Source organism: Leucoraja erinacea, chromosome 27, assembly GCF_028641065.1.
Source record: "Leucoraja erinacea ecotype New England chromosome 27, Leri_hhj_1, whole genome shotgun sequence".
In the NCBI taxonomy this organism is placed as follows: Eukaryota; Metazoa; Chordata; class Chondrichthyes; order Rajiformes; family Rajidae; genus Leucoraja; species Leucoraja erinaceus.
Window position 1 is genome coordinate 31,565,310 of NC_073403.1, and position 13,791 is coordinate 31,579,100.

A 13,791-nucleotide genomic window follows, 5' to 3' on the forward strand; every position below is an offset into this window, starting at 1 on the left:
GCACAATGTAATAATCTGAGAAATATTTATCAATCAGTATGAAGGAAATCCCAGTTGTGAGCAGAACATAAACGCAAGGTCACCTGTTCCTCCAGAGTTTGATAAACTCACTAATGGAGATCACCACTAGGGGCAGCACAATTGCTGCATCAGCACCAATGTCAAATTAACTTTAGAAACAATGGATCAAATGGATCAGTTTCCACATCGGTTTATTTTAAATATTAAATTTTGGAGATGTTTCCGGATTTACGAAAGGTAAATCATGTCTGACGAATCTTATAGAATTTTTCGAGGATGTAACTAGTAGCGTGGATAGGGGAGAACCAGTGGATGTGGTGTATCTGGACTTCCAGAAGGCTTTCGACAAGGTCCCACATAAAAAATTAGTATACAAATTAAAGCACAAGGCATTGGGGGTTCAGTATTGAGTGGATCAGAACTGGCTGGCAAACAGGAAAAGCAAAGTTAAACGGGTCCTTTTCACATGGCAGGCAGTGACTATGGGGTACCCCAAGGCTCAGTAAAGCTATTTACAATATTTTAATGATCTGGATGAGGGAATTGAAGGCAATATCTCCAAGTTTGCGGATGACACTAAGCTGGGGGGCAGTGTTAGCTGTGAGGAGGATGCTAGGAGACTGCAGGGTGACTTGGATAGGCTGGGTGAGTGGGCAAATGTTTGTCAGATGCAGTATAATGTGGATAAATGTGAGGTTATCCATTTTGGTGGCAAAAACAGGAAAGCAGACTATTATCTAAATGGTGGCCGATTGGGAAAGGGGGAGATGCAGCGAGACCTGGGTGTCATGGTACACCAGTCATTGAAGGTCGGCATGCAGGTGCAGCAGGCAGTAAAGAAAGCGAATGGTATGTTAGCTTTCATTGCAAAAGGATTTGAGTATAGGAGCAGAGAGGTTCTACTGCAGTTGTACAGGGTCTTGGTGAGACCACACCTGGAGTATTGCGTACAGTTTTGGTCTCCAAATCTGAGGAAGGACATTATTGCCATGAGGGAGTGCAGAGACGGTTCACCAGACTGATTCCTGGGATGTCAGGACTGTCTTATGAAGAAAGACTGGATAGACTTGGTTTATACTCTCTAGAATTTAGAAGATTGCGAGGGGATCTTATAGAAACTTACAAAATTCTTAAGGGGTTGGACAGGCTAGATGCAGGAAGATGTTCCCGATGTTAGGGAAGTCCAGGACAAGGGGTCACAGCTTAAGGATAAAGGGGAAATCCTTTAAAACCGAGATGAGAAGAACTTTTTTCACGCAGAGAGTGGTGAATCTCTGGAACTCTCTGCCACAGAGGGTAGTTGAGGCCACTTCATTGGCTATATTTAAGAGGGAGTTAGATGTGGCCCTTGTGGCTAAGGGGATCAGGGGATATGGAGAGAAGGCAGGTACGGGATACTGAGTTGGATGATCAGCCATGATCATATTGAATGGCGGTGCAGGCTCGAAGGGCCGAATGGCCTACTCCTGCACCTAATTTCTATGTTTCTAGTGCATTCGATCCTGACCTTGGATGCTGTCTTTGTGGAGTTTGCATGTTCTCCCTGAGATCACATTGGTTTTCTCCACTATCCTCCCACGTCCCAAAGACGTGCATGTTTATAGTTTAATTGGCTTCTGTAAATTGGCCCTAGTGTGTAGGGAGTGGATGAGAAAGTAGAATAATATAGAACTAGTGTGAACGAGTGATCGATAGTCGGTGTGGACTCGAGGCTGTTTCCGTGCTGTATATTTCCATTAATTTCCACTCAATCATCTTTGAAATGGCCCAACTGCTTAGGAAAGATTTGGAAGGATAGGGGCCAAATGGGCAGGCAGGTGGGTGGGGCATCTTGGTTGGTGAGGGCAAGTTAGACCAGAGGGCCTGAGTCTATGCTGTGTGACTATAACTTCTTGGAGTGCTTCTGGAGTGGACTCTGTCATCTACTGTGCCATCAGTTAGACATCTGTGCAGACCCTGGAGCAAGGGCATTGAGTCTCAGGGACTGGTCGTGTGTCTTAATCAATGAGATTTGACGGTGAGACAATGGAAATAGTGATTGAAGAGAAAGGTGAATTAAAGTTGAGTCAGCCACAGGAAAAGAATGGAGAAAGAGAGCTGTGATTATGCAAGAGTAAAATCACAGGATAGAAAGAGGATATGGAAAAAATATAATTGTACAACAATATCTGAAGAATTGAGCTTGTGCAGCTTACATTATTTAACATTTGAGCCAGGGAAGTAATCGGCTTAACATAACATGGCTCCTAATTGTCGGACGTTTCTTTCTGCGTTAGACTTTGATTTGCTGTTTTTGATTTTCATTGGTTTGTTTAATGTGAAGTTCCTGTGTAATCTGCTAAATTCTTCATGTAATGTTCAAGCCAAGGACCAAGTCTGAAAAGAAGGGGGAGTACAACTCAGTGCACAGCTTCCAGAGATGCTCACATTTTGTGTGGCACAGTAACACAGTAACACAGCGCCCTGCCTCTCAGCTCCAGAGACCCAAATTCAATTTTGACTGTGTAGATTTCACATTTTCCCTGTGACTGCATGGGTTTCATCTTACTGTAGATCCCTAAGAGCTGCAGGTTGGTTATTTGGTCACTGTAAATTGCCCTTGGTGTAGTTGAGTGTTAGAATCTGGAAGTAATTGGTGAGAATGTGAGGAGAATAAATAAATGGATTAATATAGGATTAGTGTGTGGTTGTTGATCAGCATGGATTTGGTGGACCAAAGGGCCTGTTTCTATCCTGTAATCTCTGACACTATGCCTCTTGACATATCGGTTCATTCTTGGAACTGGCTAGCTTACTTCCATATTAATAATGGTCAGTGCTGTTGGTTCAACCTTATTTTTGAACAAGATTTGGACTAATAGATTCGTATCAACATTTCAATGTATTAGATTCCCAGGTAAAAACACAATGGTATACTGGAGCATGAAGGGTTAATATTTACTTCAAATTTCTTTTGCATAGTTTAGTAGGTTAATTGTGTTAAGTAGACTAATGCCTTCACTCATGAAAAAGCTCAATGCAGTTGCCAGACTACTGGCAAAGATGTGTCTACTTGTAACCATGTGCTTTGCATTTAACGAGAACCATCGCTTACATTGATCAGAAAAAATCCCTGCACTTTATACATAGAAACATAGAAAATAGGTGAATGGAGGAGGCAATTTGGCCCTTTGAGCCAACATCGCCATTCATTGTGATCATGGCTGATCGTCCCCAATCAATAACCCATGCCTGCCTTCTCCCCATGTCTCTTGATTCCACTAGCCCCTAGAGCTCTATTTAACTCTCTCTTAAATCCATCCAGTGACTTTGCCTCCACTGCCCTCTGTGGCAGGGAATTCTACAAATGTACAACATTCTATTTGGATATATGAGGTTTCTACAAGGCATTTGATCTAAGCAATCAAAGCTGTTGTTTCATGAGCCTCCCTAACCCTTTTCATCTCTCCATTTCATTGTTGCCATTGGATCAGGCAGTGTTAAGAAACATTTTGCCCATCAGGAAATAAATTCTCCTGCTTGTGACTGGTTCTGTAGTTGGTCACTTTTGCAATAATGGAATACAACTGACCCGCATGAAATAGAAATATAGACAGTTTTCAGGGACCCAGGATTAATCAAAGCTGCAATGAGGGGGAAGCATCAGCCAGACACAAAGTCTTTATATGGACACTTTATACAAAGTCTCAAACTGCTAAGACCCGATAATCTACACAAGAGGAACTGCAGATACTGGTTTACAAAGAAAGACAAAGTACTGGAGTGACTTGACGGGTCAGGCAGCAATGTGCACCTCCTCTAATGTCATCTACTGCATCCAATGCTGCTTTTGTGGCCTCCTTACCATTGGCAAGACCAAGCGTAGACCAGGCGATCATTTTGCCAAACGCGCTTAATCCGCCAAGGCCTGCTGGATCTCCTGGTTGCTGACTATTTTAACTCCCCTTTGCATACCAACCTTTCTGCCCTGGGCCTCTTCCATTGCCAGAGTGAGGCCACATGTAAATTGGAGAAACAACACCTTGACTAGCTTACAGCCTAACAGTATGAATGTTAATAACTAACTTAAAATCACCCCTTCATTCGCTTCCCTGAGACCCATCTGGCTGTGCATCAATTTGTCTCTTCTCCACTGTCCCCTTTCACCTACACTTGTTCTCTGACTTCAAATTTCACAGCTCATCAATCCTTGTCTCTTGATCTCATTTTTTGGCTTTTCATCTCTGGCTTTGACCAACCATCAGCCAATTAAAAAAACTCCCTCTGCCTGTATCCACCCATCACTCGCCAGAGCTTGTCTTGCTGTTCAGCTTTCTCCCTCCCCACTACAATCAGTCTGAAGAAGAGTCCTAACCATTGGCCAGTCCATCACTGGCTTTGACCTCCCCACCGTCGAAGTGGTCACTGCCTCAAAGGCAGGCTAAATCATCAAGGACCCACAACATCCTGGCCACACACTCATTTTACCATTGCCAGCAAGAAGAAGGTACAGGAGCCTGAAAACTGTAACGTCCAGGTTCAGGAACAGCTTTGTCCCTACAGCCGTCAGGCTATTAAACACAATAAGCTCTGAACTCTGAACTGCAAAAGCCTATACTATTATTGCTCTATATTTGTCTTATTTATTGAACTTTTTTTTCTCTTCCCCCGTTATGTACTATGTTTACATATTCACATTTTCTGTTGTGCTGCAGCAAGTAAGAATTTCATTGTCCCATCTGGGACATATGACAATAAAACACTCTTGACTTGAGCTCTCCATGTTCACCAGGTATCTATCTCAATTATGATTCCTAAGATGGATGGCAGGTCAATACAGAGGAATCTCCAGGTGTGGTTGAAATGTATCCTGCTATCTCTACTCAACTCTGCCAACATCCTCACTGGTCTTTTGTTTTAATGCTCTCTGGATACAAGGCCATTTAAAACTCTGCTGCCATGTGTTAATTGCATGGGTTTTGCTCATCTGTTATCATTCTGCTTTTTGACTTATTTTGGCTCAAATTACAACCAGATGCGACATTATATTGTACAGGGGTTTGACAATCTTTGGAAATCATTTTCAATGCATTTGAGATCCTGAAACATTGGGAGGAAGAATGCAGCTGTGAAACATAGTGGACATAGGTTTTAGATGAAGAGGGAAAGATTTAATAGGAATCTGAGGGGTCACTTTTTCACATACAGGGTAGTGGGTGTATAGAACGAGCTGCCGGAGGAGGTAGTTGAGGCAGGTGCAATCACAACATTTAACAAACAATTAGGTTTAGAGGGATATATGGGGCAAACGCAGGCAGGTGGGACTGGTGTAGATGGGACATGTTGGTCGGTTGGGCCGAAGGGCCTGTTTCAATGCTGCATGACTCTGTGACTAAACATGCTGAAGTCTCAGTGGTCACTGGGCTGTATTGTGGGTCTTTAAACCACTAAACCATGAGCAGGTTTGGATGGGATGTGCTTGTCTTGTGAAGGCGGCACTTTCACTCATAGGTTCACAGCATACAACCAGTAGTCTGAAGGCCACACAATGACTGAAAATGTGCAATCACACATGAGAGAGCGCATGAGGTTTGATAACTGTCAAAGCTGTTGATCAGTTATACCACTTGTGTGAAACAGTCTTTTTCTACAACCCACAATGTATGTTCATTTTAACTAATAAAGGACCTGTGCATCCGATATCAAGCCTTTTCTTTCTGTCTTTCAAATTTTAAAATATTATTTTAATCTCACAACAGTGCAATATCGTCTTGTCTAGTTAATTGTCAATTTTAACGTAATCCTGAGAAGCTTCTGTGAATTTCACTGCTGCCCTATGGTGCAATATGGTGTTGCTGTGTCATCAGTAAATATGATGATGATACACCCACTGTTCCTGCAGGAATGTGACATTTCAGCAAACTATGTACATATTGTGCACTCTTTCTTTCGTCAAATGACTAGTCTTTAACTAGCCCCCGAGTCTTCCATAATGACTATGCATTGAGTGACAAACTCAATCTATCATCAGAAAGCCAGTTTAGAGCAGTTTAGAGAGAGAGCATGGAAATAAGCCCATTGGCCCAGCGAGTGCACACCAATGCTCAATCATCTGCTCACACCAGTCCTATGATGTCCCCTTTCTCATCCACTCACTGTACAGTGTCTTTGGGATGTGGGATGAAACTGGGGAACCCCACATGGAGAACGTGCAAACTCCACACAGACATATTCGAGGTCAGGAACCACCCTAGTTGAATGAATGCTTTGTCACATGTGCCAAATTGCAGTGAAATGCTTTGTTTCTGCATACCCACGGTTTGCAAAGAGTCACCACATAAAAGGTACCAACAAAGTAATGGGATAATTACGCTACCAGCGTTTGTGCAACAGTTTACAAATTCCTATTCAAATTGATGCATCTTGTCTGAAAAAGAGTTTTGTTGTTGTAACAGAGCTAACTCAAGTCATAAACCAGCATCTGCTGTTGCTCGTAGTTCAAGTCAATGTTATTCTTACTTTGTGCGTCCCCATATTCCTCATTTCATATGAATTAGACCTTTTGGCCCATTGAATTGTGGCTGATCTATCTTTCCCTCTTAAGCCCTTTCTCCAGCCTTCTCCCCGTAACCCCTGACACCCTCACTGACTGATTTGAATAAGACATGCGATATGGTATCATGTTACCCAGGGTTATTTAAATCTACAAACAATAAGGGGTTCATTCTGAGAATATTTGGAACCCGAAATACAGCTTTACCGTCAAATCTGAGCGTGGTTGAGCCAAACACTCGACCTTGCCAATCTTTTTCAAATGACTTCCCATTTTAACACTTTGGAAATTCCCAATACAAACAAACACAAGAGATGGGGCAAGTGATACAGCGGTCTGTTTTTGATTAGTCACAAAGAAAACAAGAAAATGAAATGTAGATGTTCTAAGTCCTTGGCCAATGAAACAGTGTATATTCATCTGTGCTTTTCTCACCAAGGATGACTGGATTGTTTAGTTTAGAAATACAGCGTGGAAGCAGGCCCTTCAGCCCACCGGGTCTGTGCCGACCAGCAATCCCCGCATATTAACACTATGCTACACGCATAAGGGCCAATTTTTTACATTTACCAAGCCAATTAACCTACAAACCTGTACGTCTTTGGAATCAGATTCTGATTCAACTTTATTATCATTGTGCAGTGTACAGTACAGAGACAACGAAATGCAGTTAGTATCTCCCTAGAAAAGCGACATAAATATGAACAATAAATAAATCTAATTACGTGCATACAGTCATAGTATTTTTGGTCTGGCAACGGAGAGACCTGTAGCGCTTCCCGGATGGTAGGAGGGTGAACAGTCCATGGTTGGGGTGAGAGCAGTCCTTGGCGAGGATGAGCGCCCATCGCAGACAAAGTTTGTTTTGGACAGATTCAATGGAGGGGAGTGAGGAACCGGTGATGTGTTGGGCAATTTTCACCACCCTCTGCAGTGCTTTGAATGTGGGAGGAAACCGAATATCTTGGAGAAAAGCCATGCAGGTCACCGGGAGAACGTACAGACGGCACCCGTAGTTGGGATTGAAACCGGGTCTCCGGCGCTGAATTCGCTATAAGGCAGCAACCGTACCGCTGTGCCATCGTGTAGGGAGTTGACATGTATTTGGCTTCAGAACACATGGTGCTAAAGATTGAATGCAACGTGGAATGGAAATACTTCCTTCCTAATAGGAATGGAATGTACAACTAGCAATAGAAGCCTTGTGTCCTTGTGCAACTTGGGATGGTATTAGTGGAGCTTGCCTTGTCCATACCAACTTTCCCCATGCTGATTGAGATACTTAAGATGTATGAGATACTTGAGCACAATAGTGTTGCAGTTATCAATATGCCACTCGTTACACTTCACAGTAAGTGTCAGATGTCAGCCTTGCTTCATTTGGTTGCACACAACCTTCCGATTATCAATCATATGATCAACCCCCACACACTGTGTACATGACAGTATCTAGCGAGTTGGAATGGTACTTTTGAGTTTAGTCTTATTGTCACATGTATCAAGGTACAATGAAAAGTGTTTGTATACTATCCAGTTAAAGAATAACAACACATGAATATAATCAGGTCATCCACAGTACACACAAAAAGAATAAAGGCTACAACATTTAATGCAAGTGCAACAGTCCAATTAAAGACATTTCAAAGGTCTCCAATGAGGAAGATGGGAGGTCAGAACTACACACTAGCTGATGAGATAACTATTCAGTTGCCTGATAACAGCTGGGAAGAAACTGGTCCTGCGTCTGGATGTATGGTTTTCAAATTGCTATATCCCATGCCTGATGGGAGAGGGGTGAAGAGGGAGACTCATCCTTAATTATAATCGTGGCCTTACCGAGGCAACGTGTAGATGGAATTAATGAGAGGGTGGCTGGTTTGTGTGATGGTCTGAGCTATGCACACTGTTCTCTGCAATTTCTTGCTGTCTTGGATGGAGCTGTTCCCAAACCAAGGCAATAAGATACTTTCCACGGCACATCTGTAGAAGTTGGTGAGGGTTGTTGGGAACATGCTAAATGTATGGAGTTCACAGAGGAGCTGTTGATTTCTCTTTCAACATCATTACTAAAGCACAAGTGTATATCTAAATCTGCTCAGCTAAAGAGACACTGCTGACTGGAAATTGGCAATGGGTTTTGCCAGCAATGACACTTCCATTTAATTTCAGTCGATGTGAAAAGGTTTGTTTAAAAAGTGCTTCATCAATTCTGTTTCATGAATTTATTGTACATGATGCAATATGAAAACACTGTGCAGATTTTCTGGCACCTCTGTGTTACTATCCATCTTCCCTGGTGTTGGGCTGGTTCTACTGCCATGATGCCCAGTGCAGGATGGCAGAGGTCCATTGCCTGCATTGCCGAGCACAGTGCAACGGACCTCCTCAATGCAGGTAGCCAGAGACAAGCACAGGATGGTTTTGACACGAGTGAATCCCCTTCTCCACCCTACTAGACAGTCAAAGCTGCCAAGTGATCAGCACCACTGCAAGTTTGTGAAAAGCTTTAACTTTCTTTGCCAGCGGACATGATTAAAGTGTAGATATGGGAGCCTTTCCATTGAGTAGTGAAATACAATTCTGCTTTCCAACTCTCAGAACACAAGGTTGGCGTAGGAGTCGGTCACTTAGCTTCTCAGACCTGCCCTGCCATTCAATATGATATTGACTGGTCTGCCCCAGACTGATGAAGCCTGGTGAAGGGTCTCAAGCCAAAACGTCACCTATTCCTTTTCTCCACAGATGCTGCCTGACCCGTTGAGTTACTCTAGCTTTTTGTATCTATCTGCTACACTTTTCTCCACATCTGTGCCCTCAAATCAGATCTTACAAAAATGTATCCACTACTTTATATCCTCCAATGTTCCAGCGTCCACGACTCTCTGGGTTAGAGAACTCCAACGATTCAATACTGAGTTTGTCCCCATATGTCTCGGCTGTAAATGACTGTCCCCTAACCTTGTACAATATTCCCTCGTTCCTTCTTCTCCCGTGAATGGAAATATCTGAACATCTACTCCAGTATATCCCCCCCCAATACCCACCTCCAAGGATATTATGTTTCACTAAGATAACCCCTCATCATTATGTACTGCAGACATTATTACAAATGGGATGAGAAGGAATTTCTTGAGCCAGAGGGTGGTGAATCTGTGGAATTCATTGCCACCAAAGACTGTGGAGGCCAAGCCAATAGATATTTTTAAGGTGGAGATTGACAGATTTTTGATTAACATGGGTGTCAGAGGTTATGGGGTGAAGGCAGGAGAATGGGGTTGAGAGGGAAAGATAGATCAGCCATGATTGAATGGTGGACTAGACTTGATGGACCAAATGGCCAAATTCTGCTCCTATCACTACTGAACTGCAAAGATGCTTGATTGTTTTTCTTAACTCCCCTGCTAATCTTAGTTCAGGCAACATATGCCAAGACCATCTGTTTCCATGTTATCATTTACCTGTACATAACAATAAATATTCCAACTGCTCAGAGTAAAACATCTTTTGCTCTCCTTCCTATTGAACTGATAATGCGGCAGTCCATCTAAAGGGAGATGTTTGGAGCAGTGGATCTGCCATTGAATGGTGCCTGTGGCCTTGTATGTTGGAAGATTGCCCACAGCCACTGCTGTATAATTATTGCCAGTCACAGATCATGGTGCAGTATCTCGTTCATCAATTTCATTCGGAGTGTTCGTGCGGAAACTATCTCCTTCAGCGAAGCAGGAGAAATATTCTAATTTTAAAATGCTGCTTTACAATGTTTGTTTTAATCCCTATCTTTAAAAAAAAAAGTGGTTTTGACCATTTGACCTACGGTGTTTAGAGGACTGGGGTAACATCTGCACATTCTGAAGGAGACAACAGGAAGGTTTATCTCTATAATGAGCTGAAATATTCCCCTTTGCATTGGCAGAAAGTGACATTTTTTCTGCTGAAGCACGTTGGGATCTCTTGAGGATGGCAAAGGTAATTAAAAAAAATAAACAAGGAGCAGCAGGTGATGGTTTACAAAAAAAAAAGGTCAAAGTGCTGGAGTAATTCAGCAGGTCAGGCAAATTTCTTTGCCTGCCCCACTGGGTTACTCCAGCTCTTTGTCCTTTTTTTTTGTAAATCAGCATCTGCACTTCCCTATTTAGCCATCTTACTGCTCCACTGTGAAATCTCTCCCTCCAGAGATGCTGCCTGACCTGCTGCGTTACTTCAGCATGTTGGGTCTTTAAATGTAAACTGCAAGTTTGTTCTCATTTCTTACATGGACTTTTACTGAATCTCATTTTGTTTTATTTTAAAGATTTTCAACGAGAAGCCCGAGTCGGTGTATCAGAATGTTGGCCAGCTGAAGCAAGAGTTTTCAGAGGAACCATCAGTTCCCAGCACCGGCGTAACCACTCAGCAGGAGGAATGGGAAACCCACATTGACCAGAGGAGTGGGCTACACTTCTACTATAACGCAGTGACGAGTGAGACCACCTGGGACTGTCCGTTCACCAGCCCTGACGACAGCGAGCAGCCAACCCCTTCTTCCCGCAGTTCCAGTACAAGTGTTCCCTTGGACGGATGGGAATCGCTCTTCGATGACGTTAGTGGCCAGCCCTATTACTACAATCCAGCAACTGGGGAGACGACGTGGGAACCACCAGGAGAACCAGAGGCAGAGGTGATGGAGCGTGGGGGTGCACTCCCAGACCAGAGGGTATGTAACTGAGGTTGGATGGAAGGGAAGCGTGCCAGTTTGTATCTCTTTTGGGAAAGTAGAAACTGATAATTGGCTTGAAAGGTCCACGAGATTCCCCTCTATTCAATTCTGTGGATGAAACCCTGTGGAGCACACTATCCCTCATCTTAACATACCTTTCTGATTGGCAAAACAATGTAATGAAACACTGCAAATGTTTAGCAGGTCAGGCAGCATCTGTGGTGAAGGAAAACGAGTTAAAATTTCAGGTCAAAGACCTTTCACATAGCCTGATAATGGTTCCGCTTAACCTTGTTTCTCTCTCCACTGTTGAATGTTTCCACCATTTTCTGTTTTTATTTATTTTTCCTGATCTGCAGTTTTAAAAAAAAAATCATCTTTAATTTTCACGAATGCCCTATGCCTGGAGATTGATTGAATACTTTGTGAAGGACCATAGTTGATTACTTTGGTGGGGCTGGGCCAGGCAGATGCCAAGAGTCTTGAGACTCTAAAGTTCAACCCTGCTTAAATGAATTAAAGAAGTACAGCGCATTTCAGCGAGCAATCAAACTCAACCTCCTTTCTTTAATCACATATACAGTAGTCTCAACCCCTTTCTGTTTTTAAACCATCGGTATTACTGGTGTTGGCCTATTATTGTAACCTGTACCAACACAGTGAAAGCCTTTGTTTTGTGTGCTATCCAGTCAAATCACTCCATATACAAGTCGTCAAAAGAGCAGTCCTGACCTCCCATCTACCTCATTGAGCTTCGATCTATCTCTAATTGGACTTTACTGGACTTTATCTTGCGCTAAATAATATACACTTTATCCTGTATCTATATGTTATGAATGGTTAGATTGTAGTCATGTATAGTCCTTTCGCTGACTGGATAGCAGACAACAAAGCTTTTCACTGTACCTCAATCCGTCCGCGTGACAACATTAAACTAAACTGAACTACGCAAGTGTGACAGGCAGCGCAAAGAGGAAAATCAACAGTGCATAATATGGTGTTGAAGCTACAGAGAAAACCTTGATAGTTCCACTCAGCCATAGTTGATGGAGCCCTCACACGCACTTCCTCCATTTCCCACAGATTTGCTCTCAGCCCTCTCTCCAACAAGATGGGGCCTTATTAGGACTTTCCCTTCCACCCGCAAGTCAGTTGGTCATACCTGGCCTGGTGTTGCATGGTAGCAAAGATGAAACTGGCTTTGGTTTAAGTGGATGGATGCTGGCAATTCCAATCAGTGTCTTTGGTCTCAGGCAGTTGGATTTGGTCCTACGAATGGTTCTTAATGCTTCCAGTCACTTGCTACTATCCTTTAGATAGTGTAGATGCTGGCTATGTGTGAATACAAGTTTATGCATGTTAACATCTTCTCTCAAATGCCTTAAAAATCAAAATGTAGGAGGGATGTCCTTTTTATGGAGAAACGAGAAAATAAAATTTAGCTGATGAAAGAAATATGCAGGAATAGAGAGAAAAATGAGTATTTGTACATCTGGCTTAAGCATCCATTCACTTTGCCGGTATCACTGCATGAACAGGATGCAGTGCAGCCACTTGAATGGATATTTTCTGCTGTGCCTTGCACATCACAGACATCACGGACACTGTGGGTAGCACAGTGACACATCCAGTCACTGTCATTCACCAGTAGTTGGCATTGCTGACTGCTGTGGGTGCATCTTCACCAGTGCAGTGGGTCAAGATGATGTCTCCCCAACACTTCCTCAAAAGATAGATAATGGGGCATCCCCACTGGGTACTCCGACATTTCCAATATTTCACATGTTTTTAAATGGTGACCTTCCAAGCTTGATAAACATGACAGAATGTGGAACACAGACCCACTGGCTCTGGGGTTTGAGGTTCTGTTATCACATCTGATGTCCGTAGTCTGATGAATGGTCTTGACCCAAAATGTCACCGGACCTATGTCCAAGATATCTCGCATGCCCTTCATCTCTTTAATGACTTCTGCATTCCGAGCTTCCACTCCCTCATCTTTACTATGAACGTTCAGTCACTCTACACCTCCATCCCCCACCAGGAAGGCCTTAAACCCCTCCGTTTCTTTCTCGACTGCAGAACCATCCAATTTCCCTCTACTAACACTCTACTCCAAGTCCCTCTATGCTTGCCTCTTTGTAGGGTACGTTGACAATCCCTGTTCCAAGCATACACTGATCCCCGAACTGATCTTCGATACATTGACGACTGCATCGGTGCCACCTCCTGCACCCATGCAGAACTAATGAATTTCATCAACTTCACCACCAATTTCCATCCTGCACTAAAATTTACATGGACCATCTCCGACACCTCCCTTCCCTTTCCTGATCTCACAGTCTCCCTCACAAGAAATAGACTATAGACTGACATCTATTACAAACCCACCGACTCCCGCAACTATCTCGACTACACTTCTTACCACCCTGCTTCCTGCAAAGACTCTATTCCCTACTCCCAATACCTCAGTCTACGCTGCATCTGCTCCCAAGATGAGGTGTTCCATACTAGAACATCTGAGATGTCCTCATTCTTT

The 13,791-nt window shown here is 43.2% G+C and overlaps 1 protein-coding gene across 4 annotated transcripts in view; it reads left to right on the forward strand.

The window, feature by feature from the left end:
* Positions 1-13,791, forward strand: part of LOC129710404 (rho GTPase-activating protein 27-like) — a 257,949-nt gene that overhangs the window by 184,858 nt on the left and 59,300 nt on the right. For 3 of the 4 annotated variants that reach the window (XM_055657383.1, XM_055657379.1, XM_055657381.1), the window contains one exon: positions 10,848-11,249. In XM_055657383.1, the coding sequence (XP_055513358.1) occupies positions 10,848-11,249 (402 nt within the window). The remainder of the gene's footprint in view (positions 1-10,847; positions 11,250-13,791) is intronic. The other variant, XM_055657380.1, reaches the window with a different exon arrangement.